The following is a 25,816-nucleotide window of genomic DNA, read 5'->3' on the forward strand; positions in this document are numbered from 1 at the left end:
TTACGACTTTATTCTCGTAGATCTAATAATTGTGTCTCTCAGTGTGGCCCTAACGTCGTGTACAGCAGCTGGATAACGTGAACATGTTTGAAGTGTTATTATTCGGAGCCACTGACCTTCGGGCATCACCCGGACAACCACCGGAAGCTCGACCCACAGACTGTTGACGGAAATCCACGAGCCCATTGCGAACAGAGCGATCAGCCCGTGAGTGACCGCCGCGCTGCTCCACCAACTGCCGGACATGACGCCGCTTTACTCCGGACAAGAGGACGAAAGAAGTGCCGCTAAAACAACAACAACAACAACAACAACAAAAACAACCCGTTTGACTTTGTTTGTGTTAAACAACGACTATGTGGTTCCTCCACACGCTGCCCTGAACCTGAATAATGGTGGACGCTTACGCAAAGTTCCCGCCCCTTTCAGTTGCCTTCGCGTACCCCTCGTAAATCCCTGTGTCACAGTTAAACAACAGTGAGTTATGTGTATACTAGTTGCTGGAGACAAAACCAACCCCTAAATTTAACTGTATAGTAAAACCAATTGGCTTATATCTAAAAGGACACAGTTTAGTGTGCGACCGCGGGTCTGTCCCTGTGTTGTGGATCCATATTAAACGCGTTGTTCATACTCGGTTTAATAGAGCTTTCAGTTTTCCTGTAAACCTGAACGCACCATCGTCCTCGTAGACCACTGGTTGGATGAACTGGGTGCGTTTGTTTTCCTCTCCATGGCAGCGGATGCGGGCGGCACTCAAAAGCAAGAGTTTTCCCATAAAAAGCGACACATGGGGACCTTTTATTTGACCATTCATTGCTGTATATGATTTATCCACTGAATACCTCTAAAAAAAATAAAGTTACCTACAATTTAAATACAAATACTAATACCATAAAATCAAATGGTGGGTGTCCATCCTCTCTGGGAGTCTTGGCTGTGCAAATATATATATTTGAAAAAAAATTATTGAGGCTTTGACATTTGGCACAGTGACCCCAATAAGCCCCTCACTCATTACTACCTCCCTTTTTTCCTGAGCTCCTCCCAGTCGAAGCTTTTATAAGAATGAACTCACTGACATTGCGGACGCCTGTGATGCAACAACAAATGCCCTTCAAAGAAAGAAACACACGGGTTATTATGTGACTGACAAAACCAAAATATGACCGATGGTGGAAATTAGTCTTGAACTTGAACTAGGGGTTGATTCTGTAACACCAAACATCAGCATTTAACTGTTTCTAGTTTATGATCCAGGTCGACAAAGTAAAGAAAGAAAATATGAACAAAGATGTTTATTTAGTCAGTGATTCTTTTAACATCTTTAAGGTCAGCCCTGATTATTATCTGATGATTACAATGGGTACAATCCTGTACATATATATTTTTTAAAAAAAAAGCTTTTTTCTAGAAAAGCATTGTAACAGTACAGAACCATGATTGGGGAAATGTGACATAAGTGTAAGAGCCTCAAAATCAAACATCAATTTAACTTTTATGCCTTTTTCACAGCAACCATTTGGACATGGAATAGTAGGATAAATACAGATGTAACATTCAGGTCAAACAGATTTAAGAGAGCCGCTATTGTGCATGCTGGCTCACTGCGACACTAAATGGTACCGAACCTAATATAATATATAACATCGTGTTGGTAACGCCTGTGATTACCCTACTATTTCATGTCAAAATGGCTGCTGTGAAAAAGGGTATACCGGCATTGAAAATACAGTAGGTACAGCTGCATCTGACGTATACAGAATCAAACATACATTACAACACACAATATAATATTTGTGTGGAAAGATTGAGGTCATTGTGTGTATTTCTGGTTAGTTTCCAAACAGAATCACATGATGAAGTCACATGTTCAACCCATTTTCCTTCCCTCATCATTCCAAGTAATTTATCTTCTCATCTATCGCTCAATAGTCACACTTTTTACATGCAATGAAAGCGCTCATGTGTTGCTGGTTTCACTCTGGTCCGTCGCAGCAGGCAACACAGGCTTTGTTTTTGTCTTTCTCGGCGCCCACACAAGAGAGTACCCGGGTTTGACCCGAGGTAGTGAGAGCTTCAGCTTCAACACCATTTGCGTGCTGTTGTGGAAAACACAATCCAAGTTCGGATCTGTGTTGTTCAGAATCATTTTCTGGTACAGAACCTCACAACGGATCGCTTCCCATTTCTCTACTCGGGGTTTTCCATCAAATCGCAGCAGCATTTTGTCAACATCCTGCTGCGTCTTGCACGGCCCTCCGTTTTTCCTCACTGTGGCCATTATGTAGTCCCTATCCATGTTTGCCTCCTGCTCCTCTTGATGTATCCTTTCTGCCTTTCCTCTTTTACTTTTGTAATCCTTCTTCAACGGTGGACTGTACTCATATTTCTGGACAGTGTACGTATTCTTCTTGGACTGCCAACCGGATTCATCGGAGCTGCCATCAGATGAACCAGAACGGTCATCGTCTTCCTGGGAGCTGTCTGATGACCCGTTCCCGTGCGAGGAGCGTTTGGAGGACTTGTCAGGTCTCTCCTTCTTGTAAGGGTCCGCGCTGCCAGAGGGATATTCCGCCATCAAGACGGAGAACGTGCAGCTCACCAGTTGTAAGCTCAAATCTGGCGACGGGACTTGAGAAAATGTTCCTCCTGGCAGGAAATCCTTCAGGTGTTCCTCAGTGACAGCAGCAATCACCTTTACCATCCTCTTCAAGCAAGCTCTGATGAGGTCCCTATTTGTGTGCCACTGACCACAGTAATGAAACACCCCCTCAAAGGTTTTCTCCTGCAACGCGAACTGGTGGAAAACATTTGTAGCCTCTTCAGGCTCCAGCAGCGTTGAAGGATCTTTGGACCAATCAAGGAACTTTTGGTAGAGAGAGAGTATGTACCGGCTGAAGAGCGAGTACTCCCCTCCGCTTTTCAGAAGCTGCCAGTAAGGCCCGAGGACTTTGCAGTAAACGATGGCCAGGACACACACGAGGCTCTGTATCACAGAATCATCAGCATCAGCGGCGACGCTCTCCAGAATAATGTTTGGGCATTCGTCGTTGTTCAGCGAGAGCAAATCAGAGAAGAAGAGAGGGATCTCTTTGTGATGGTGAATAAGACCCGCTGCAGCTTCAAAGTAGTTGTTGAACCGGTTTGACTCGTTTACCGCAAGTCTGGAGGGATTTTTCTTCTCCTCGCAGAAAGCTACCCAGTGTTTTCTGTAGTTTTGTGAACCAGGGTTGCGAGGGCATAAGATGTCGCAGGCCATGTGAATGTAGCGTGAAGTGGCACTTTCCGACAAATTCACAAAGTTCTTGAAGTGTGCAAGCTTGTCCCGGCCTAGTTTCTCTCCCCTCGATAGAACGATCTCTTTCTCGAAGCTCATGATGTGCTGCTCAACGGCATCGTGCATGTCAACAAGGAAGTTGGCGTTGTAGTTTAAAAACACCACAGGAGAGGCGAGTGAAATGTCTTCACAGAGTGTGTCCAGTTTTCTCTCAAACTCTGCCATGGCCGGATGCTCCTTGCATGTTAGATTATACTGATTCCTGAGGAGATCTAAGGAAACTTGTTTGCATACTGCGGTTTTCCCACCGTACACACTCGACAGCTTTTGGACAGACAGCATTGCGATGTCAAGGAGGGTCAGGGACTCTTCTCTCTTTTCTGAGGTTTCTTCTCCGCAGTTGGATTCATCCAAATCACTCTCGTCATGTGAGACATGTTCTTTCAGTATTAATGTCTTTACAGGTCCTCTGTTCATGTCAGACACCTCACCTTGCATGATTTCATAGCTCTCATTTTCCTCTTTGACTGTTACTTTTTCATAATTTATGGTTTCATCTCTTCTCATGCGTTTCTTCACGATATGTTTCGGTGATCTTTTCCGCACAAGTTCAAATGGACTTTGAAGCAGAATATCCATCACTGCATTCCTTCTGTGACTTCTTGTTTCATAATTGCGGCAATGCAGTTTTAACTTTTTTATCTTGGCTCTGATGACTTTATACGCCTTTTGAATGTCCCCATTCTTACAAAACTCGGGGTTGAAGTTTCTAAGCCAAGTGACTAAAACAACTGGCGCAATTTTCTCCCTGGTGACAAAGTTGATCAACTCAAGAATCAATCCATTCGTGACTTCAATCGACTGTGCTCGCTCTGTAAAATCCCTCATTTCCAAAAGGTGTTGTCGCTCCACTCCGATGCTATCACATATTGGCCCGACAAAGTTAAAGTTGACATCTGATTCCAGGAAGGTCAGCCTCGCATCACTTCCTAGACTCAATGTCGTTGCGATGCCTCTTTCGATCAAACGACGAAAGTCAGCCGACTGATGACTGGGGAAAATTTTCTTGAGCCACTCTACAATGGCAATCCAGGGAAAATTGTTGTCCTCTTTCAGAAGTCCTACTTGAATCAAAAGTCTGTTCTTGCATGGCGCCTTTTCAAGCTCTAATCCTTCTCCCGACTGAGGACCAATGAAGTCTGCAACAAGCTTCCAATAGTACTCATCTCCTGAGAAACAGAAAAGTCAGCAAGTTAGTTAGTAGTGCTTGACAAAAAGGTGGCGCTGCAGTTTTTTAATGAAAGGATGGGTGGTGGGGATGGCAAATCAAATCTGTGACTATACTGGATTAAATTATTTATTTATGCTTTCGGATAGGTTACCTATACGTGGAAATGCAAAGTTTTCTGGAAGTATGAGGATTATGCTATAAAAATACAACAAATACATTGCTAGAAAGTTAAGTAATCAATTACCATATAAAGCATTAGCTCACATAGTCGTCTTAATAACAGCTTTATTACTAGATCATTTTACTTCAAATGTTTTCGACTTACTCAGATTAGCTTCATTTACAGCCGCTTTACCACAAAGGGAGAAATCTTCACCTTCATCCATTGTGTGCTGTTTCTAGAGAGATAGAAAAGAAAACGTTCACTCATCATCATCTAGAAGCACAACCACTTAAAGAAGTAAGTGTAAGAAATTAGATGTAAAGCTTGCTATGGCCCAATGGTCCAGCTGAGACTGAATGTATGAAAATAAATAGCTCAATTGTGATTTATATTTTATATGTCCATCACTTTTATAGCTATAGGTGTTTTCTGTTAAAGGCAGCTAGTGATCAGTTTGTCACACATTTTGGGTTCATTCGCTCTCATTCAATCCCCAAAACAGAGAAAACAAACTGATACAAATGAGATGAAAAAACTAAAAAACAATAATGCCATTAAGCAAAATTGCATCATGAAACTAACAAGTCATACAGATTTACCTGTATACCCGTACTTATCATTTTCTAATAGTGTTTGTGCCTGAATGAGCAAGGATGTGAAACTGTCAGGAACAAGTGTTGTGCTTTCATTGTCGTCCTGGAGAATGCACCAGTGCAGAAAAATGCCTCCCTTTGGCATTAACATGCACAAAAACATAAAAACTGTAGGAAGAGTAACTCATTCCCTTCCCTAAAAGAGAAAATAAGCTGTATGCATGTTTTAACGTTAACTTAGAGGTCATTCCAATACACTTCAATGTTGCCAAAGATTTAAATAGTTTAGGTGGTGCTGTTGAATAATATTATGTTGTACTATGAAAGGTGTTTCTATATATATATAAACAGTACAACAGCTGTTTTAGATTGCAATAGTCCTAATCAGCTGGAAAATGAGTGAGCATCTGTGTTATCTGTGCCACTTTGTGGAGGTTGGGGGGTTCAGGCTGTGCAGTAATAATAATAATAATAATAATAATAATAATAACTTTATTTGTAAAGCACTCACATAAAGGCAAGTCTATAAAATGGGTTTTAAGAAGTGATTTAAAAGAATTTACCTTAAGCCTTATCTCCTCAGGCAGGTGTACACATGCAAGAATAATACTTTTTTTTATTTTAACCATCAAATTCACATATACATAGTCTCCAACCGTGCTCACAACTTTTAATAAAAGCCTAATTATTTATTATTTATTATTTATTAATGCTTCAAATGAGCGCTAATGCCGCCCTTCCTCTGCATGCTAATGTTAGCCTTGTGAGCAACTTCACCTCAGCAAACTTCACTAAACCGCATTCACTTGCGAACTAACACCAGAGCGTAAGAGTTGCGCTGCACCCCGTAACGTTTACAGATAAACCAAACAAACGTGGACACCGCAACAAAGTAACATTGACGCTGTAAAGTGTAAAGTTTCTCACCCACCGTGGGAATCACGCTCGCTCCTCAGCCTCACGAAACACAGTGGCGTCACGGCGAGGCGGCCCAGCGATTGGGCAGCTCGCAGTGACGTCACGGCGAGCCGGCCCAGCGATTGGGCAGCTCGCAGTTACGTCACGGCGAGCTGGCCCCCATGATTGGAGGTTTTTTTTTTTTTTTTTACAGAAGGCGGGACGTTGACGAGCTCTCCGCCAATCACAGAGGGGGATTGTTAGGCGGCTGGTGGCTAACTAGCTGTGTGTAATAGCAGACGAAATATACTCGTTTTTCTAACTTTTATAAAGTGTTTTTTGTTTAAAGTTCGTTTTCAGCTGTTGCCATGCTACTGTTCGCTGCTCTGCCATCGTTAACTAACGTTAGGTCGGTTTGCAGAGGGGCCAGTGAGCGTTGCCATTGACGATATGATGGTAAGTGCTTTGTTTTATATTTAACGACACAGAAAACAGTGTTGTGTCAAGTGTTTAAATCATTTAATAATGTATTTTTATCTCATTTTATGCAAAATAGCCCCGCAACAACTAACTGTCTGCTCTTCCGTTTACAAACAACAGAGGATGCGCACGCAGCTTCGAGATTAAAAGTACATTTTTAAAAGAAAATATTAAATTAATCTGTTAAAAGTACATTTTTTGTCCGAGACACTCGCATTTTCTAAACAGGTTAGGAGACAACTAACAGTCCTACCGAGCTCACATTGTCCGTAGAGTCCTATGTACCTGTAACATCACCTGAAAGATTCATGTAGGAAGTTCCCATTGTGTAACATAAATCCAATAATAATGAAATAATTAACATTAACGTAGAATGATGCAACTGCAGTAGGACCATAAAGTAGCAGCAGCTTTAACATTGTTGAATTTCTCCTACAGGACATTAATAAAGGAACATCTTAGCTTAAATTGTACTTAATTACTTTTTACTTCTGGTGTCCAGTGCAGAAACTATATAACAGTAATGTAACAGTATTTATTTATCAGCTGCAGGCAAACAAATAGAAACAACGATTTATTATTTATATTATTTATTTGTCAATGTGTTTTTGTTCAAAGGACTTTGAGTTTCATATCTTATTTGTATTTTTATACATTTTATTTATCAGAACTTAATACATTTGTTCTGTTGTGACAATAAAACAAACAAGTTTATTTTTAAAACTGCATTATCCTAAAATTCTAGCGAGGACTCATAAATAACCACAAATAACTAATGTTAGGGAAATCTGTTATGTTTTGTTACGCGTTTCTGGAATTTATTTTTTAAATATATATCGGACTATCGGATTTTTAAATCACCAAATATTTGTATCGGTATCGGCCTTAAAAATCCTTTATCGGTCGGGCTCTAAAACATACGCCTTTGAATTACTACTTTACACCTGTTATTATTTAACCAAAGCCATTTATCGGCCACCGCATAATAACTCATCACTTATCAGATTGTACAGATGCTCATGATATTGGACTACCTCCTGTATCTCTGATCTTGATACAATATATTTCCATCTGTATTTACACTGGAGAGATTAAATCACCCTCACAAACACAAACTAATCTCACTCTGACTCTGTTTTCAGGTGCTGTCATGTCACTTCTCAGCCTACGTCTGGTTTTCTTGAAGTGAGCTCGCGATAAAGACTGAGTTAGCAGCACACGATGGATTCCTCTGGAGCGGAGGCTTTAACGCACAGTGAAAGAAAAGAAGACGCCGCACCGAGCACATCAAATACATCAGGTCAAGGAGAAGATGGACCAAAGCCAAAGAAGGTGTCTCTGAAGAGGGCTGCTGGTAAACCTGCAAATGCAAAAGCCAAGAAGCATAAAAAGGCCAGAGTCTCCAGGCCTACCCAGCCCGCCTACACTGTCCATCAAGGGGAAGATATGCTTCTCGTCATATCGAGTACGACTTCTCAGTACGGCGGTTCGGCCTGGACTCCCCCAAAGAAGGGAAGCAAAAAGAAGAAGCCGACTAAAGGAAAAGCGAAAGCTAAGATTAAGAAAAAAAAGACAGTTCCTGCCAAACCTAAACTGGCCAGTAATCCAGTCGCCAAGGAAAAAGAGGACACTAATGTGTTTGTGCCACAGAAAGCAGCGGACCACAGGTGGGGCCAGAGGCTTCCTGAGGAGGTGCTAATCAAAATCTTTCAAATGGTGGTCGTCCAAGATGGTGCTGTACCATTTCTATGCAGGTATTAGACACACATTTGATTTGATGTGTACAGTAGCTGTGATTAGAAAATACTCAAAAATCCAAGATAAGAGGATATAGAGCAGCGAGATTCTTCATAAAGTTTTATTGTTTTACAAAACTTTCAAATGTAATTATTTCATGTATGAATTTGTATTAATTTGCAATATCATGACAGTTGTTTTAAAAGCTATGTGCTGATTATTTTAATAATTAACTGCTGATTTTTCTCCATTATCATTTGGTCCATTAGGTCTCAGATTTCAATCTCAAGGGACTTTCTGGTTAAATATATAAATATATATAAACTATAAATAAAAAATATATATTTTGGAAACATAAAGAAAAATGCCTCAGTTTCACCAAACTCAACTCAACTAACTAATATTTAATAACAGCAAGAAAACCATCAAATATTCGTGTTTAATTTCAGTGAGTTTTTGGACATTTTGTCTCAAAAATGTTTAATCAGTTCAGTATTGTTGCAGATTATTTCCTGTTAGATTAATCTAATCTAATTAATAATCTATTAATTGACAAAACTGTTTAAAGCTCTAATTATGTTTAATGGATATGCCAGATATTAATATCAATAATAATATGATAAGTATTTATTTATTATAACTTTATTCTTTATTCTGGTGCAGGGTGGGCAGAGTTTGTCATCTGTGGAACGCTGCAGCCTCCAGTCCGGTCCTGTGGCGTAAAGTGTCTATAGGTCACTGCTGGATTGCACCTGGGAAAAACCAGCTACCTAAAACAGAGAAGAAGATAAAGGACACTTTTGACTGGCTGACACAGAACAGGTCTGTAGAGGTTCGACATGTGCGCTGTGATCTTCGTCTGTGCTCAGATATCTCACACTTGAAAACTAAATGTTAAACTATATTTCTTGTTTTTTAGATTCTCTCAGCTACGAGACTTCTCTCTCCATCACTGGACAAAAAATGTTAGCTATGCAGTAGAGGTAAGTCAGTAGATACTATTTTATAAACTCTTAAACTGAAAGGATGAGCCAGTCAACTGAGTGGATGGAAAATTAATCAGGCAACTATTATTTCTGTTATTTTTCATCAGAAAATGTAAAATATTTGCTTCTACAATATGTGGACGTGATACTTTCTTTGTCATATATGACAGTAAAGTCAAAGAATATTTTTTTTATTTTAATAAATTACCTTGGCCTCTGGGAAATATATTTCCCTTATTTTCACTATTTTCTGCCATTTTATAGACAAAACAATCAATTGAGGAAATAATCAGCTGATGAAAGTGAGTCCTCATGGACTCTAAATGAAGAGTTTAATTCAAAAATAAGAGATCCAGTATTAAATAAAATGTGGGCCAGTGTTGAAGTTCATCTTAAGACATTTTTTGTTACAAAATATATGTTACCTATCACCATATTTTGAGTTTACTATGTTTTTTTTCTTTCTCTGTCGTGATCAAATTTAGGTTGTGTCGCAGTTGTGCCCTCACCTTCGCTCCCTCACGCTCTCCTACTGTACAGGGCTGACAGTGAAGGCCTTCCACAGCCTCGGCCTGCACAGTCGGTCTCTGCAGAGCATAAACCTCCAATATTCAGAGGTACGTCAAAAAGCAGCTCAGTACATATTGTTTGTAGAAAATGTTACAGGATTCGTTTCATGGTTAAAAAAAAAAATGTGTTGTTAGATGAATAAATACTCAAAACTTTCCATCCACCAGTGTCAACTTTAAACCAGACAGCCTCAGATGAAGAATATTTGTTAATTTAGTCAATGTATGTGTACAGGGTGGTCCAATGAGAGTAGTTCATTCTCTTTTGCGTGTACACAGGACAATAAAAGGTAAAAATCCAACAGTAGGACAAATATAATCCTGCAAATGAAGGATACGATAGAACAGGATCTCTAAATTACAGATAGTTATTGTCCAATTTGATACACCGGTCACAGCTCGCAGTTCCAAGCAGGTGTTCATTTACCACCTATTTGTTTACATACGCTTACTTTTTTTTGCTGTAGTTTCAGGTTGAAGGACTCCTGGAATACCTTGAAAATCATGGGACCCAGATCAAGCAAATTTTGTTCACTCATGGACTAAAGAATGACAGACTTCTAACTGCAATCACGGTAAGTTGTTTTCTAATATATGCATTACAAACAGCCAAAGCCACAGAGCACAGATGAACTTGGTATTTGTTTTTTTCAGAGGGGATTCTGTCCCGATTTGGAGTTTTTGGAGGTCAACACAAAGCTCGACAGTAAAGATTGTGAACTTCCAGTTTGCATCCAGGCGCTACAGATGTCATGTCCTAAACTCAAGGTAAAAAAATCAGTGTGACTGTATGTAAATGTTTGATGTATTTGGCACTATAACTTCATTGTTTTGGAGCCACAACGCTGTTAAATAAAGAATCAGGTCATTATAATTAATTTATTTTGCAGGTAATGTACATATGATGTGTAATTCTATTCAGGAAATTAACTGACAACTATTTTAATAATTGGACAATCCTTTAGTAATTTTTCAAGCAAAACACCCAAACTTTGGCTTAGCTTCTCAGATGTGAGGATTTCATTATTTTCTTTGCCATATATCACTGTAAACTGACTATCTTTGGGTTTCAGACTGTTTGTTAGACAAAACTAGACATCTGAAAATGCAACTTTGAGCTCTGACAATAGGCATTTTTCACTGTTTTCTAAAAATTATATTAAAAATTAATATAATAATTCGTTGCCATCTTGTCTCCTGTCAGTCATATATTTTTTAGCTTTTCATGCTATGTGTCCTTGTCAGTGTATAATGAATCGGTATGCTATGTATGTGCAGCGTGTTCACCTTTGAAACGTCTACTGTACTTCCCATCAGACCTTCCGGATGCTGAATGTCAGACCTCTGCATAAGACAATGCGTACTGGTGCCGATTCAACATTAGGCTTCCCGTTACTGGAGGAGCTATGTATCGCAACCACGTCTTATTCCTACATGACCGACAAAGATTTGTGGGACATTCTCTTTGGTTCCACCAGGCTGCGGGTGCTGGACCTGCGAGGCTGTTCGCGAATCACACCCTCTGGACTCGCAAAACTACCCTGTCTCGGTAGGGCTGAGTCAAAAGATTCATACTTTATTCAACTTTGGTAAATTTTGGGTTATTAAGTGACCTCATTTGGGGCTCATACATGTTTATATTTGATCCAAAATGGCCTGAAAGGGCATGAGGCAGAGAAATATTATTGTTTTCTTATACTTAATGCTTTTGAGTACTTATTTTGAATTTACTAATAAAATATCCAACTTTGTTCATAATATCAATGGTTTGAATTTGCATCCAAAACCCTTTTTATTAATCAGTGCTACCGTCTCCTGTGTGTGATTTGGCAGAGCTTGAGTGTCTGTTCTGGGGACAGTATTTCAGCAGCAGTGTTGGGTTGTCCTCACCTAAGGCGGGGATTCACATGGTGACCCAGAAATGGAGACAAACACTGCAGCAGCTTGATATTTCAAACCAGCTCTTCACTGCGGAGGACTTAGAGATAGCTATGAGTAACCTCGCTCAGGCAACAGAGGCAGATACTCTGCGTTCACTCAACCTCAGTGGGACCAGGATCACACCACCTGCCCTCAGGTACTCAATGTATAATTTGCCCTCTTTACTCTACCGGTCCAAATAACCCAATAAACTATGAACCAGCCCTTTAAAGAGCGAACGTGCAGGCCTACAGAAGTGATCATAAATCAAACATTCACATTTGTAATTTCCTAAATAATGCAGGTTTATCTTTCAAAGGAGATCATAAAAAAAATGTACTTTATTTTGCAGGTCCGTCATCGGCCAAACGACTGTTCTTAGCTACCTCAATCTTTCATCCTGCCGTTATCTTCCAAGAGGAGTAAAGAGAATTTACCGTGGCCAAAAAGACATTCGCCAACTGCTGGACAAATTGGACTAGTTTTCATATTCATTTGGTTCGAGAAATCATAAAAACTTATACGACTGTCTTAAAACATGACTCTTTTGTTGATTATGTTGTTTAAGTATTGTAGATCTTTTACACACACATTTTTGTAAATAAAATAAAATTGAATTGATGTTGTTTTATAGGTGTACTGTTCACACACAACACACAGTTTATGCAAAAGGACTCCTTACAGATACTAGAGAGCAGAAACCAAGCGTTTTGAATCAGAGAGAGTCAGTAAGAGCACTGTCTACATGTAGCTTGAGAAGTGACATTGACATATTGGATTTAAATACGTGTTTATGTATCACCTCAGTTGTAAACCTACAGGGACATTATGTTGTGTATTCCAGGATTTTTGGACTGTAATTTGTGACTTGGTTTTTTGTTTTTTTTTTACACACCAGGTTACAATAATTCCAGAAAAACGTTTAAGAAATATTTGAAATTTAAAATAAATGTTCATCATGTCACTATAAAGTTGGTTATGACATTTCTTTCCACTAGAGAGTGCTGTGCTATCAAGCTAAATTTACAGAATGGCCAAATGACTTCTTGCTGCACTCAAATATGCATTCAGTTCAGTGTTTCAAGTAAGAGACCTATTTTACCCTCTTACTTGAAACTACAAATGTTTACTTTTGATTTGCTTTTATTGTTGTTGATTCTAAATGTTTTTTCAACCCATGTGAAGACTCTTCAAATTGGAAGCTCTTGTACAGTATCTGTCATACAGACACAATACAATACAATCAAGATCAGCAGGATATTTGAGATGTATGAACAAAATTGTTGAAAAAAAAAAGCTAAGAAATAGTATTTACATCTTATTTATTGAGTCGCACAATGAAACAATTTGAATAAGAAAGGTTTTACAATAATTAAAAAAACAGGAAGTGCATGGCTGGCTTCCAGGTGAGGTCAAAGTAGGCCTAGCAAATCTATGCACTGTACTCACATTTGACTTTGAATTGAAAACAGATTTTTGTAAGAAAAAATTACATTACATGTCAAACATAAGTCCAGTTTCTATAGGTGCAGTAAAAATAACAATATCAAGTAATAGTAATATCAGTGTAAAAACAATCAAATCCATAGATCCCGTAAATAACAAGAAACAACAAAACAATAAAAATAAGTATCACAGACCCAGAATGCTGGATACAACAATTACTGCCATGTATGTATTCAAAGAAGATCCAAATTGGGTAATTACTCGAGACTGACGACGAGAAAAAGACCTATATAGAAAAATGTATATATAGGCTACTTTTTAGTGTTAACGCCCATTTAAACACAGCTTTTTTTCACAGCAAACATTTGGCATATCAAACACGGGTAGCTAAAACCTTTAAACACCCTATTTGTATTGTATACTTTCTTTCTATGTGATTATTAGAATCTTAAAATTAGACAGTTTCTGCAGAGGTTATAATGTCAGTTTCACTAGGTTGTGTTCACTTTAAGTTTTAATGATGGATGAACTTGGTCTTTCAGTGCTATGGCCTTGGTTTTGTGCAGGCTGGCTCGAAGGTCTACAGTGCTCACAGTGATAACAAATTGTAAACAAGACACATCTCTTTATAATAGAATAACACATTTTCTATAATCCCTTTCTCAAACTCTTTTTCAACCATTAATAACTAACAGTATTCAGCACAGTACAGTATGCTATTTATGTTTCTCTCCAAATGTCACTGAGGACAAACTAAAAAGTAAAAAAATGCAGTAAAATTATTTTGTGACTAAGAGAGAAAATAATACTAACTGCAGTTCTGTTAAAAAAATCCAATAATACAAGCAAAGCACAAGAATATATAGTTGTAGAAAGGTTTTCTTTCCTTTACTTGTGCAAAGGAAGCAAGCTAAGGCCTGTGATGGGATCTGTAACACACCTCTCAACCAGCTGGAGATAGGTGAGGTTCTCCTGAGGTGTGGATCAAAGAAGCCCTTGGTGTCATCATCAGGGTCAGACAGATCTGATTCATTTCCTCATCAAAGTAACCCTCTTCATAAGCCACCTGTACAGGCACTCTGTGACTGTGCACTGGATCAATTATGCCTCCTGTGGCAATTTGTGCTTCAAGGAGACGAATTCCGTGGTCTTTCACAATGAGACTCTTTTTTCAAGGCCTGGAATAAAGAAATTGTGTCCCAGTGTAGGGATCTTGTTAACCAGTAACTGCTCTTCTGCTGGAAAGCAGCTTGTTTTTCACTCACTGCCAACCACTCTTTGAGCCACAGCTTCCCTACAGACAGTTTCTTGTTGTTCACTGGATCGATGACAAATCCAGTGGCAGCTTGGGCTCCAGTAGAACAAGAGAAAGTTCCAGGAGTCAGCAGACCTTTGCTTTTTGGCTTCATAGATACTCAGGGGTCTGTCGGGTGGACTGCAGGTACACCCCGGCAATGCTGTTAGTTCCTCTAGTAATACTTCGTACTGACTCCATTTCGCTTATTTCAGTCCACTGTGACCTTTCCAGCGCTAAGATCTTTTGTAGAGGTCCTCATTTGATGATTTGCGATTCAAGCACTCAGTAGCAGTGACATCCTTTCTGATTCCATGGAATTTTTGAAATTCACTTGTCTCTGTGATTGTGGTGATGGTAGTTTTTGTTGTGCTGCTGTCCACTTTCGTTTCTGGTGGGTGGGCATTTGACTACTGATGATGATGAGGTTGTTATTCATCTGTTGCTGAATGATGGTCAGGATGATTTCCAAAAAGCGTTCGATTGTGATTGATCAAGACTTGTACTTTTTCACAAGCTCTCTCCCTCTTCTCCTCAGTGATGTATTTGGAGTAGAGCAGATCCCACAGAGACACTGTTGTTCCTTGGTATTCCCCCTGCTCTGGTTGTTGTTGTAGATTTCAGAATGGTTTTGTTGCTTCATCAACAAAGAAATAGAACTCGCCTTTCTAGCAATTGACCAGTAGGCTAAGGCCTGTGATGGGATCTGTAACACACCTCTCAACCAGCTGGAGATAGGTGAGGTTCTCCTGAGTGTTGGGATCAAAGAAGCCCTTGGTGTCATCATCAGGGTCAGACAGAATCTGATTCATTTCCTCATCAAAGTAACCTCTTTCATAAGCCACCTGTACAGGCACTCGTGGACTGTGCACTGGGTCAATTATGCCTCCTGTGGCATTTGTGCTGCAATTAGAACGAATTCCGTGATCTTTCACAATGAGATCTTTTTTCAAGGCCTGGAATAAAGAAATTGTGTCTCAGTGTAGGGGTCTTTGTAACCAGTAACTGCTTTTCTGCTGAAAGCAGCTTGTTTTCCACTCACTGCCAACCACTCTTTGAGCCACAGCTTCCGCTACAGACGTTTCTTGTTTTCACTGGATCGATGACAAAGCCTGTGGCAGCTTGGGCCTCCAGTAGAACAAGAGAAGTTCCAGGAGTCAGCAGACCTTTGCTTTTGGCTTCATAGATACTCATAACTTTCTTTGTAGATTCCACTCTAACACCTGCTATACAGTTTGTAGCCCCAAGGTACTTCTGAATTGAATCCATATTGTTAACATTCTCTTCAGTTACTTCCCCTTTAATAATCTGTGTGAAGAGGTCTTTCGAGATAATGTTGGACTCATACAACTCACTGGCTGAGACCTGCTTTCTTAGTCCTTTGAACTTTCTTTCTTTGGATGATACCTCTGTAATGATAACAGTGAGTATTTCAATGATCTTCTCGATGTTCATGGCTCCTGTCTTGTATTGTTGTATGAGCTGCTGCCGTTTTTGTTCTGATATGTATTCAGATAGCAACACTTCCCACAGTGTCACCTCTTTGTTTTTAAATTTTCCTGCATTAATGGAAATACGTTTGTTTTTGAATGTGAGCTCTATTTTCTCATCTGTGTGAAACACGTGGGATTCTTCTCCATACAGAGGTAGAAGAAGTAGCCCTGTTTCAGGATCTTTCTCACATCGCTCCATGAGCTGAAGGTACGAGAGGTTTTCTTTGGTATTAGGGTCAAAGAATCCCTTTGCGTCATCAGTGGGGTTCAACAGAATTTTGCTAATTTCTTCATTGATACACCCCTTTTTAATGGCAACATGAACAGGTAGTCTGTGACTTTGATTAGGGTCAATTATTCCTCCTGTTGCTAGCTGTGCCTCAAGAAGACAAATGCCATTGCTTCTTTGAATCAGCTCTTCATTCATGGCTTCAAACAGTGATATTGTTGCATCTGTGTATGGATCTTTGTAGCCAATAACAGCTCGTTCAGCTGAGAGAAGTTGCTCATGTACATCTGGTCCAATTACTTTCTCTTTAGCTGCTTCATCAACAGCATAGAACTTGTTTTTGAGAGGATCTATGACCCATCCTGTTGCAGCCTGTGCTTCAAGAAGTAAAAGTGCAAGGCCAGGTGTCAACAGATCTTTCTTTTTTGCATCATATATGGTCATTACTTTCTGAGATGGATGAACTTTAATTCCAGCAATGCTTCCGATTCCCTTCAGGTATCCTCTTACAGGTTCCTTTTGGGTCACTGCTTCAAAAGCGAGATTTCCTTCTTTCACCTGTTTGAATGTATTTGCATCAATGATATCAGAATCCAGTAGTTGTTGTGCAGAGACAGGCTTTCGCAGGCCCATTGTCATTTTGGGAGTTTCACTCTTCTCCAGTTTTTCAATGGTGGAGATCACTAATGTGATGATGGTTTCTATGCTGGTCTTCCTTGTTCTGTAGTTTTCAGTGAATTCAAGCCGTTGATCCTCAGTGAAGTACCCAGAGTGAATCAAGTCCCACAGAGAAACTGATTTTCCTGAGTAGCGTCCAACTGATATACTCACAGCTGTCTTTTCAAACTCTTGCTTTATCTCTGTGTCAGTATACATTTTTGCCTTTGGTCCTGTAGCTTTTGGTGTGTCATTCAGTGGCAGGAGAAACAGTCCTGTTTCCTTATCTTTGACACATCTGCCCACCATCTCCATGTATGTCAGATTGTCATGTGTCTTTGGGTCAAAAAAGCCTTTCGTGTCATCAGTTGGGTCTGATAGGATTTGATTGAGTTCTGCATCAAAATATCCTTTCTTGTATGCAATCTCAAGGGGTAAGTGAAGACACTTCAAGGGATCAATGATACCACCTGTAGCAATCTGAGCCTCAAGTAAACGTATTCCATGCTGCTTGACAATTAGATCCTTTTGCAAGGCTTGGAAAAGTGAAATCTTTTGACCAGTGTAGGGATCTTGGTAACCAGTGACAGCCCTCTCTGCAGACAAAAGTTTTTCATACATCTGTGGACTAATTATCTTTTCTTTGAGAGCTTGTTCCACTGTATGTTTTTTGTTTTTCAGAGGATCAACAATGAACCCTGTGGCAGCTTGTGCTTCAAGGAGGCAAAGGGCAGTGCCAGGTGTGAGAATGCCAATTCTCTGTGCCTCATAGATGCTTAGCTTCTGATTAGAGGGTTGCAGAATCACACCAGCCACACAACTTTTCCCTTGTAGGTAGGCTCTCACACTGTCAATTTTCATCACATCGGTGCTGGTCATCGCTCCATCAATCAAACTGTTGTATGTTGTTTCATCCACAATTTCAAGCTCCAAAAGATCCACAACAGAGATCTCTCCTCTGAGACCTTCAAAGTTCAGCCCTGCTTGCTGTTTTATCTCCTTGCTCTCAATGATCTCTAAAATGGTGACAATGAGTTGCTCAATTGTGATTTTCCTTGACCTGAAGAGCTTGAAAAACTCCTGTCTTTTGTCCTCAGACAGATACTCTGAATTGATAAGATCCCACAGTGTTGTGTGCTTGCCCTTGAACCTGCCATACTTAACAGTAACTGTTGTTGTTCTAAATGTTTCCCTCATATTATCATCTATAATGATTTTGTTACTTTTGCCTTTGAGTGGCAAGAGGCAGAGACCTGTACTAGGATCTTTGACACATCTTTCCATGAGCTTCAAGTATGTCAGGTTCTCATGGGTGTTGGGGTCAAAGAATCCTTTGGTATCATCACTGGGATCATCCAGGATCTGATTCATTTTCTCATTAAAGTATCCCCTCTGATAGGCCACATGGACAGGAATGCGATGGCTGTTCACTGGGTCAATGATCCCACCGGTGGCAATTTGTGCCTCCAGGAGTCGAATTCCATGGTCTTTTACGATTAGATCTTTTTGCATGGCCTGGAACAAAGAAATGATCTTACCATCATATGGATCTTTGTACCCAGTGACTGCTTTCTCTGCAGAACGCAACTTTTGACAGAGATCAGGCCCCACAATCTTTGCTTTGACAGCGTCATCCACTGAAAACTTCCTGTTTCCAATAGGGTCAATAATGAACCCTGTTGCTGCCTGTGCCTCCAGTAGAATCAGAGCAGTTCCTGGCATCAGCTTTCCTTTTTGTTTGGCTTGGTAGATGGTCATGATTTGAGAATCGGGAAGCAGAATACCTGCAATGCTGTCTTTCCCCTGTAGGTATACATTTACATTTTCATCCTCTGTCACGTCCTTCACTGACACTTTTCCTTTTTTCAGATCCTCCAGGACCTCCTTACTAATGATATCTGCATCCACAAGCTGTTTGGCTGTGACAGTTTCTCTGATGCCTTCAAAAACAACTTGAGTTGTTTTCACAGACTTTTCTATGATTTCCAGAACCGTTGTGACGATCGTCTTGATAGTGAGCTTCCCTTGTCTGTACTTTTGAATGATGTCTCTTCTCTGATGTTCATCAAAGTATTCTGACATCAGGAGTTCCCACAGAGATACTGTCATTCCCATGTACTTTCCACATGTCACTTTCACCTTCTCCTCTTTGAAGGACTTTTTAGTTTGGTAGTCAATGAAGTTAAAATTCAGTCTGTCTGACTTATCAAGGAGAGGGAGGAGGCACAGTCCTGTGATGGGATCAGTGACGCACCTTTCCATCAGCTGAAGATAAGTTAGATTGTTTTCTGTGTTTGGATCAAAAAATCCTTTTGTGTCATCCCCTGAATCCTCTAGTATTGTTTTCATTTCTTCATTAAAATAACCTCTCTTGAAGGCCACTTCTGTCGGAAGTCTGTGACTGTTGATTGGATCTATTATTCCACCTGTAGCGATTTGCGCCTCAAGTAGGCGGATCCCATGTTCCTTAACAATGAGGTCTTTTGAGAGTGCTTGAAACAGGGATATAATTTCACCTGTGTATGGGTCTTTGTACCCAGTTACTGCCCGCTCAGCAGAACGCAGCTTTGCATGATATTCTGGGCCAAAGAGTTTGTTTTTGATGGCTTCATCCACAGTGTACTTTTTATTTTCCACAGGATCAATCAGGAATCCAGTCGCAGCTTGTGCCTCCAGTAGAACTAGTGCTGTTCCAGGCATCAGTATGCCTTGCTTCATGGCTTGATAAATGCTCATTCTCTGATTTGATGAGAGTACAGCAATGCCTGCGATACTGCCTTTGCCCTCCAAGTATTCTTTCACTGTTTCCATCAACATCACATCCTGTGTTGTGGTCTTTCCCTTCTGTAGGTCATCAAATGTATCTTTGTCAATAATCTTTGATTCAAGGAGTTGAGTGGAGGAAATACCTCTTCGCAGACCTTTGAAGGTGATGCAAACCGGAAGAAGCAACAGGCCTGTGTCAGCCTCCACAGTGCATTTCTCTAGGAGGTTTTGGTAGTTAAGATTTTCTTGTGAGCTTGGATTGTAGAACACTTTGAGCTCTGACATCTGGTTATCAAGCAACCCTTTTTCATAGTAGCCCTTTTGAATTGCTAATTCAACTGAAATATTTTTCTTGTCAACAGGATCAAACAGGCCTTGTGTGGCTATCTGTGCTTCCAGCAGCCTCAATCCCAAATCTCTTGGGACTAGATCTTTTTGCATAGCTTGGAATACAGATATCATTTGGTTGGTGTAGGTGTCTGTATAGCCAGTGACAGCTTTCTCTGCTGTGAGGAGTTTCTCTTTCATTTCTGGTCCAACTATTCCCTCTTTAACAGCATCTGCAACCGGAAGTATTCGATTCTTTATTGGGTCTACGATGCCCACTGTGGCTGCTTGTGCTTCAAGCAGAGCTAATGCTGTTCCTGGCTTAAGAAGACGTTTTTTCATGGCTTGGTATATGGTTATTTTCTCCTTTGTTTTCTCCAGAAATATGCCAGCCACAGGTTTGTGGACTTTTGTGTAGCCATTTTGCTTCACCTCAGTGTCCATCTTGTCCTACAGTGCTGTGTGACACAGAAACACTAGCTTAGATTAGTTTAGATAACGCATGCTTTGTCTCTAAGTAACATTTAAAAGGTATTTTTGTATTCATCACAAAAATGTATACCAGTATACGCATAGTAAACAGTGTTGAAATCATATGCAATCCTTTGATTTATTTATATATAAATGACAAATGCACTCAGTGCAGTTTATTAGGTACTACTTGCTAAAATTAAATTTTGCCTTGCAATAAATTCTACCTTCATTAAATGCAGTTTTTGTTAAAACTGTTTTAGAGAGGTGCTGACTCAACTGTATTTGTAGGCTGTAGTTTGTGGTGCTGTGGAACTGTGTTGCGTTAATACTGAGAAGTGCTCATTATTGACTGTAAAGTTTAATGAACATCTTTCTAACACAGTTTCAATAAAAACTGATGACCTTGATGAAGGCAGGATTGTTTGCATCTTAATTGGTGCAATTATTTGTCATATATATTATTGAGACGTTCTCCAAATAGGGTGTGATAAGAGTTTTTGTAAAATAAGCAATCCTTTCACCGTTCTAGCTCTGCCTTTCTTCCACTTTTAGTGGCTAGGAAGGTTCACCTGTTGCCCTTAGAGATCTGAACTTGAATGGCACCCATAAAATAGGTCTTCCGACTTCATATCAAACCTTTTAGCTTCCTTGAAGTGTCTGTGCGCGGTCTCAGATCCTTGGATGCTTCTAACCGCCCCAGAATCCAGGATCAATAAAGACCAAAGGTACCCAGGTTTTTATGGCCAGAGCCCCAGGGCTTTGTAACTCCGGCTCTGTAGAGATAAGGCAAGCAAAATAAGTTTTATCAAATCTCTTTCTTACAACTGTTTGTGATTTGATGATGTGATTATTTTATGATATGAGTGTGTTTATCTACTTTATTAGTTTATTTTCTTTCTTTTTTACAGCTATACCATAAAATGAAATATAATATATATAATAATACCAGATATCAGATAAGTTATCAACAAAGATAAAAAAAATGCAATATTTTAACGAGGGTGATATTGATACTGACCTAATTCAATACAAATGCTTTTTAGCCATAAAAATAAATGACAACTAACATGAAAGAGAAATTAAATATTTTTGTGACATGAATAGTATTTCCAGCATAGACTTCCTTCCTACAGACTTTTGGGTAAATGTAAAAAGTTATGTATGTAGGAGACATGAATAAACAGTTAAAAATGGTTAGGGAATTGTAAATACATTTGATTCAATAAAAAAAACAAAAAAAACAAAATGTAATTATATTCTACTTCAGGCCTTTATTTTACATACCCACATTTCTCTTTCCATTTCATCATGTCTGGTTTCAGATTAGAAATGAGCTCATTGCAAGTTCACGGACACATTTCACAAGCGTCTTGTATTTGCTTTGGCAACACTTCAAAACTGGAAAAGCCAGATGCCCAGTGTTGTAACAACTGGCATTGAAATACACAAACACTACACTCTTAACCCTTTAAACCTCATAATTACAATTCTCAATATTTTTACCTTTGTTTTTGTTTCCCACCTACTCCTGAAGGAAATATCTGGCTCTTTATCTGCTAAATGCTCCACTATGGTCATCAGCTACAGTCGCTAACTTTGTCCATCTGCAGAGCTTTTTTTGCTGAAAATACCTGCCTGCTGCAGCTAAACTGACATTATTAAGAATAGTAAACCAGAAAAATTAGCTTTAAAATGCAAAAATTCTGCGCATTTTCCGTTGGCTTTTTACTATGAGCACTTTCTTTCACATACAAGTAGTCATGTGATCCATTGTCCATTATAGAAAAGCTTAAGGGCGGGCTGTATTTTAAACCTTTAGGTCATACTATTTGCTGCTGCAGTTAGTTTAGTCAGTAAATGCATCAGTGAAGTTTAAAGAAAATCTAATTGTGTTTGTAATTCTTTCTGCTTTGGGTTCTATGAAAAGATTGAAATTAAAAGAAATAAGAAGATATAGTAATAAAAAACACAAAAAATTACCATAACATTGAAGTTTGATCAAACACAGTACTGTACTGTACTGTAGGAATGCTGCTATCTGGAAACTCGTGGCTTTTCCCACCCTTTTTCTGTCTTTATAGGTTAGAGGTTGTGTTTTATGTGATAGATTATGTCATGCCCATCAGTTAGGAGTAAACATAATCATTCATGATCAGGAGAAAAGGTGTGGAGGGGAACCCAGCCTTGAAGTACACAAACATGCTCACTGTTTTAGACAAGGCTCTATTCTGTACATGATTATTTCCACATGTTACCTACTGTTGGAATTGTGTCAGAAAATAATTAGCTTTACTGCTTGAGATGGAAATCACCACCTGTCATTCGAGCATTTTTTTTTTACCACAATAGCTTGTGAAGTCCCATGTAGTTAAAGATAGCACTCTACTGTAAGTTATAATCTCAGTGGACTAAAGGTGTGTACGTTTTTTTTCACTACATGCAATGTAAAACCTGCAAAGGTTACTATGCTGCAATTACAACATCATGACTATGAGAACTTGCAGTCCATGTTACACAAACTAATGCTAATGTAAAAACAAGACTGTATTTGAACAACAGCAGCAGTTATGCAGTTCTGTATCTCTGCCTGCAACAGCTGAGTTTGCCATTTGATACTGACACCCGCTTTGTAAATGTTTGAATATTTTTAAAGATGTTGAACATTTACTTTACATTTATTACACTGTATGAGTTTGCTTATCGTGTCGTGAAGGCAAATGTGTAAAGCTAAAGAGTTACCACACAGTGTAAACATACTGTGGCTGTTTAATGTTAAGTCAAATTACTTGACTCTCCTGTTCCTCTGTACCCTTTTATAAGTAGATACTTTTTTTAAATTAATCTCTGATGTTTAATCTTGAAATAAAAGGAGCTTTAGCCTTCAGTTGTTCCACACCTTTTTGACTCAGGGATAACTCTCAAGTACCTACAGTAATCAAACACTCTGTGTCCATTAGATACTTTACACCTGTTCAATTTAAAGTAGCCCAATACCACAGCCCTGGCATAAGATAACATATGTCTTTAATGTTTATGTATGTGTAAATTAAATTATATTGTTTGTTTTTGTTGTTTATTATTGAGATCATAAAGGTGGTGTTATACTGATATATCTGAATATAATGCAGTCCAGTACATCATCATCACTAACTATAACCTCAATGTTAAAACATCATTTAATTAACACCTTTGAGTCTGTGTAAAAGAAACAAACCAAAACATCAGAGACTGTATGTAGACTGTATGGCACAACAGTAATATTGGATTGTATAAGATTGTACAGTTATATGTCGTTATACCTCATTATCTGTTTAAAATCTGTTACTTATTAGAGCTGAATGATTAATACGCCCATTATGTTCTTGGTTTGGTCAGAAAACTTTGAAGCACCCTCTAATTTCTTAGAGGCCGAGGTGATGTCTTTACACAAAAGATACTTAATTTACAAAAAAAAATTGCAAAATGGTTGTTAGTTAATCAATGAATCGTTACAGCTCTAACTCTTTTTGTGTAATTGATGTATATATTTTGGGTCTTTTTCCCCCCTTTATTAGACATTAAGGCTTGGGAGATGGACAAGGAAGGGGGAGAGAGGGAGAGGGGATGACATACAGCAAAGAGCCACAGATTGGATGCGAACCCGTGGGCGCCGCAGCAAGGACTCATCCCCAACACGTGTGGCGCCTGCTCTACCAGGTGAGCCATCAGGACACCCAGTTACAGCTCTAATTCTAATGACTTTACCGTTACTTTAACAGGGTCATGAGACAAATATATAGCATCAGTGTTTTCATTCATTCTTTCAGCCTATAAAGCAAATCTGGTTGACTTTGACGAGATGTTTAATGACTAAAATAAGTCCTCTTTTATACCAGCAGTTTCTTAGGAAGGTTTATATATCTTTGTGTAAAGTAAAACTTGATTTACGTAAGTGAAACTTTTCTCAGTGACTGTATAATGACTTTGCCGTGTGTTTGATGCTAATTAAAGTTACGCCTACTTGTCAGAATGAGTTATAAGTCTTCTAACTGTGTTGCTTCTACTTAGCCAAGACTCTCTCTGAATGACAAGAAGATTTAATAGTTCACAACCCATCAAACCAGTTACCTTTGTGCCTTGAAGAAAGAGTTGTAAACCAGGTTGATACAACACTGCAAATTGCCTGTTTTGTCTCACCTTTGGGTTACGAGCCCCATTGCATCACATCAGTGAAGTCTTTATCAATGTGGTGCATTCTTGACATCATCTCAGCAATATAAAAACTGGAATGAATGAGGCAATGGAGTATCGTGGAGAGTTGCATAACAGTTTCTGTAACTGTAATAGGATTGTCATTAATGTGTGTCATAACCCAGAGGGTGATGTAGACACAGTGTTCAGACTTGTCGAAAGCCTCAACAGTGACTTAGAGGCTGTATTATAATAAGTATGGGCAAAGGTAATCAGAGAGGAATGTTTGCTTTCCCTTTTTATCAGGAGGGTGTTGGCTGACAGTGCAGGAAACAGTTAGTTCTTCACATCTGGCTTGTACAACTTTATCTCACTTTGACCCACACAGGGAAATAAGCTTAATGTGGTTTTACTTACTAACACTTTCACTGAAACAATTAGCTTTTCCTTAAGAAGACTGCTTCTTTTTTTATGAGCTTTGAAACAAATTAAATAAGTTATTGAAGTTTTAAATCACCAATGTTAAAAAAAAAAATCTCTTACCTGATGTTATTGGAGTGCTCAAAGTCCTACTCTGGTTATCACTGGTTAGCAGTCGGTCTCAGCTGGTACAAGAGGCACAGGGTTTTTGAGGTGCTCCCAACACCTCAGGCACAGTCCTCTGTGCTCACTGGTCAGATATACAGCAGATCCAGCTGTTAGGTCCCTCCCCTTCCCTACAGGACCAGCCTCCTCTCCTCAGACTGTGAACAGCCGGAGATCTCTTTGCACTGAACTCAGGATGCCAGAAATTCCTGTAGACTTCCTCGGGGCGCTTCCATTGTGTTCTTAAAACAATAAGAGCGATCAAATTGATCCTTTCTAAGCAATACATAAGTGAGCAATTAGCAAGCTGACAATATAATATGTGTACATTCAAATCTTAAAGATTATTCTGGTCAAACACAAGGGTCTCTAACCCCTCTGTGTCTTTTATTGATGTACAGTAAATCATTTCTTTCTCAACAAGACTATTATGTTCTTTATCTAACAAGCCGAGTTTTGACAAACTCAGCCGGATACCGGGTGATTACAGAGAGCTTTGTCTGTGTGTGTGCGTGTGTG

At 39.2% G+C, this 25,816-nt stretch overlaps 4 protein-coding genes across 4 annotated transcripts in view; 1 reads left to right on the forward strand and 3 right to left on the reverse strand.

The window, feature by feature from the left end:
• slc52a2 (solute carrier family 52 member 2) overlaps positions 1-482 on the reverse strand; it is a 5,633-nt gene extending 5,151 nt beyond the window's left edge. Inside the window, exon 1 of the mRNA XM_035681801.1 lies at positions 117-482. Within this exon, the coding sequence (XP_035537694.1) occupies positions 117-246 (130 nt within the window). The 5' untranslated portion in view covers positions 247-482. The remainder of the gene's footprint in view (positions 1-116) is intronic.
• Positions 483-1,296: 814 nt separating this feature from the next.
• Positions 1,297-6,251, reverse strand: LOC118343053. Its single transcript, XM_035681786.1, has 3 exons — positions 6,199-6,251; positions 4,837-4,909; positions 1,297-4,509 (listed from the first exon to the last, which is right to left on the reverse strand). The coding sequence occupies exons 2-3, from the start codon at positions 4,895-4,897 to the stop codon at positions 1,964-1,966; spliced, it is 2,607 nt and encodes an 868-aa protein (XP_035537679.1). The 5' UTR covers positions 4,898-4,909; positions 6,199-6,251; the 3' UTR covers positions 1,297-1,963.
• Positions 6,252-6,392: 141 nt separating this feature from the next.
• Positions 6,393-12,812, forward strand: fbxl6 (F-box and leucine-rich repeat protein 6). Its single transcript, XM_035681796.1, has 10 exons — positions 6,393-6,620; positions 7,787-8,398; positions 9,045-9,203; positions 9,301-9,364; positions 9,853-9,984; positions 10,404-10,511; positions 10,591-10,704; positions 11,254-11,485; positions 11,770-12,013; positions 12,209-12,812. The coding sequence occupies exons 2-10, from the start codon at positions 7,866-7,868 to the stop codon at positions 12,336-12,338; spliced, it is 1,716 nt and encodes a 571-aa protein (XP_035537689.1). The 5' UTR covers positions 6,393-6,620; positions 7,787-7,865; the 3' UTR covers positions 12,339-12,812.
• Positions 12,813-14,923: 2,111 nt separating this feature from the next.
• eppk1 (epiplakin 1) lies at positions 14,924-25,374 on the reverse strand. The gene is made up of 3 exons (XM_035681781.1): positions 25,256-25,374; positions 21,179-21,315; positions 14,924-20,526 (listed from the first exon to the last, which is right to left on the reverse strand). Exon 3 carries the CDS (start codon positions 20,510-20,512, stop codon positions 15,635-15,637), a length of 4,878 nt encoding a protein of 1,625 aa, XP_035537674.1. The 5' UTR covers positions 20,513-20,526; positions 21,179-21,315; positions 25,256-25,374; the 3' UTR covers positions 14,924-15,634.
• Positions 25,375-25,816: the final 442 nt, after the last annotated feature.

Source organism: Morone saxatilis, unplaced genomic scaffold, assembly GCF_004916995.1.
Source record: "Morone saxatilis isolate NCDOM2014 unplaced genomic scaffold, NCSU_SB_2.0 Contig9, whole genome shotgun sequence".
NCBI lineage: Eukaryota > Metazoa > Chordata > Actinopteri > Moronidae > Morone > Morone saxatilis.

Excerpts from the sequence above, each read along its gene's own strand:
- fbxl6 (XM_035681796.1), top strand. The coding sequence starts at position 7,866 with ATGGATTCCTCTGGAGCGGAGGCTTTAACGCACAGTGAAAGAAAAGAA. Across the intron at positions 8,399-9,044 it reads GCTGTACCATTTCTATGCAG|GGTGGGCAGAGTTTGTCATC; the intron begins GTATTAGACACA and ends ATTCTGGTGCAG. Across the intron at positions 9,204-9,300 it reads GACTGGCTGACACAGAACAG|ATTCTCTCAGCTACGAGACT; the intron begins GTCTGTAGAGGT and ends CTTGTTTTTTAG.
- eppk1 (XM_035681781.1), bottom strand. The coding sequence starts at position 20,512 with ATGGACACTGAGGTGAAGCAAAATGGCTACACAAAAGTCCACAAACCT.
- LOC118343053 (XM_035681786.1), bottom strand. The coding sequence starts at position 4,897 with ATGGATGAAGGTGAAGATTTCTCCCTTTGTGGTAAAGCGGCTGTAAAT. Across the intron at positions 4,510-4,836 it reads TGTAAATGAAGCTAATCTGA|GAGATGAGTACTATTGGAAG; the intron begins GTAAGTCGAAAA and ends TCTGTTTCTCAG.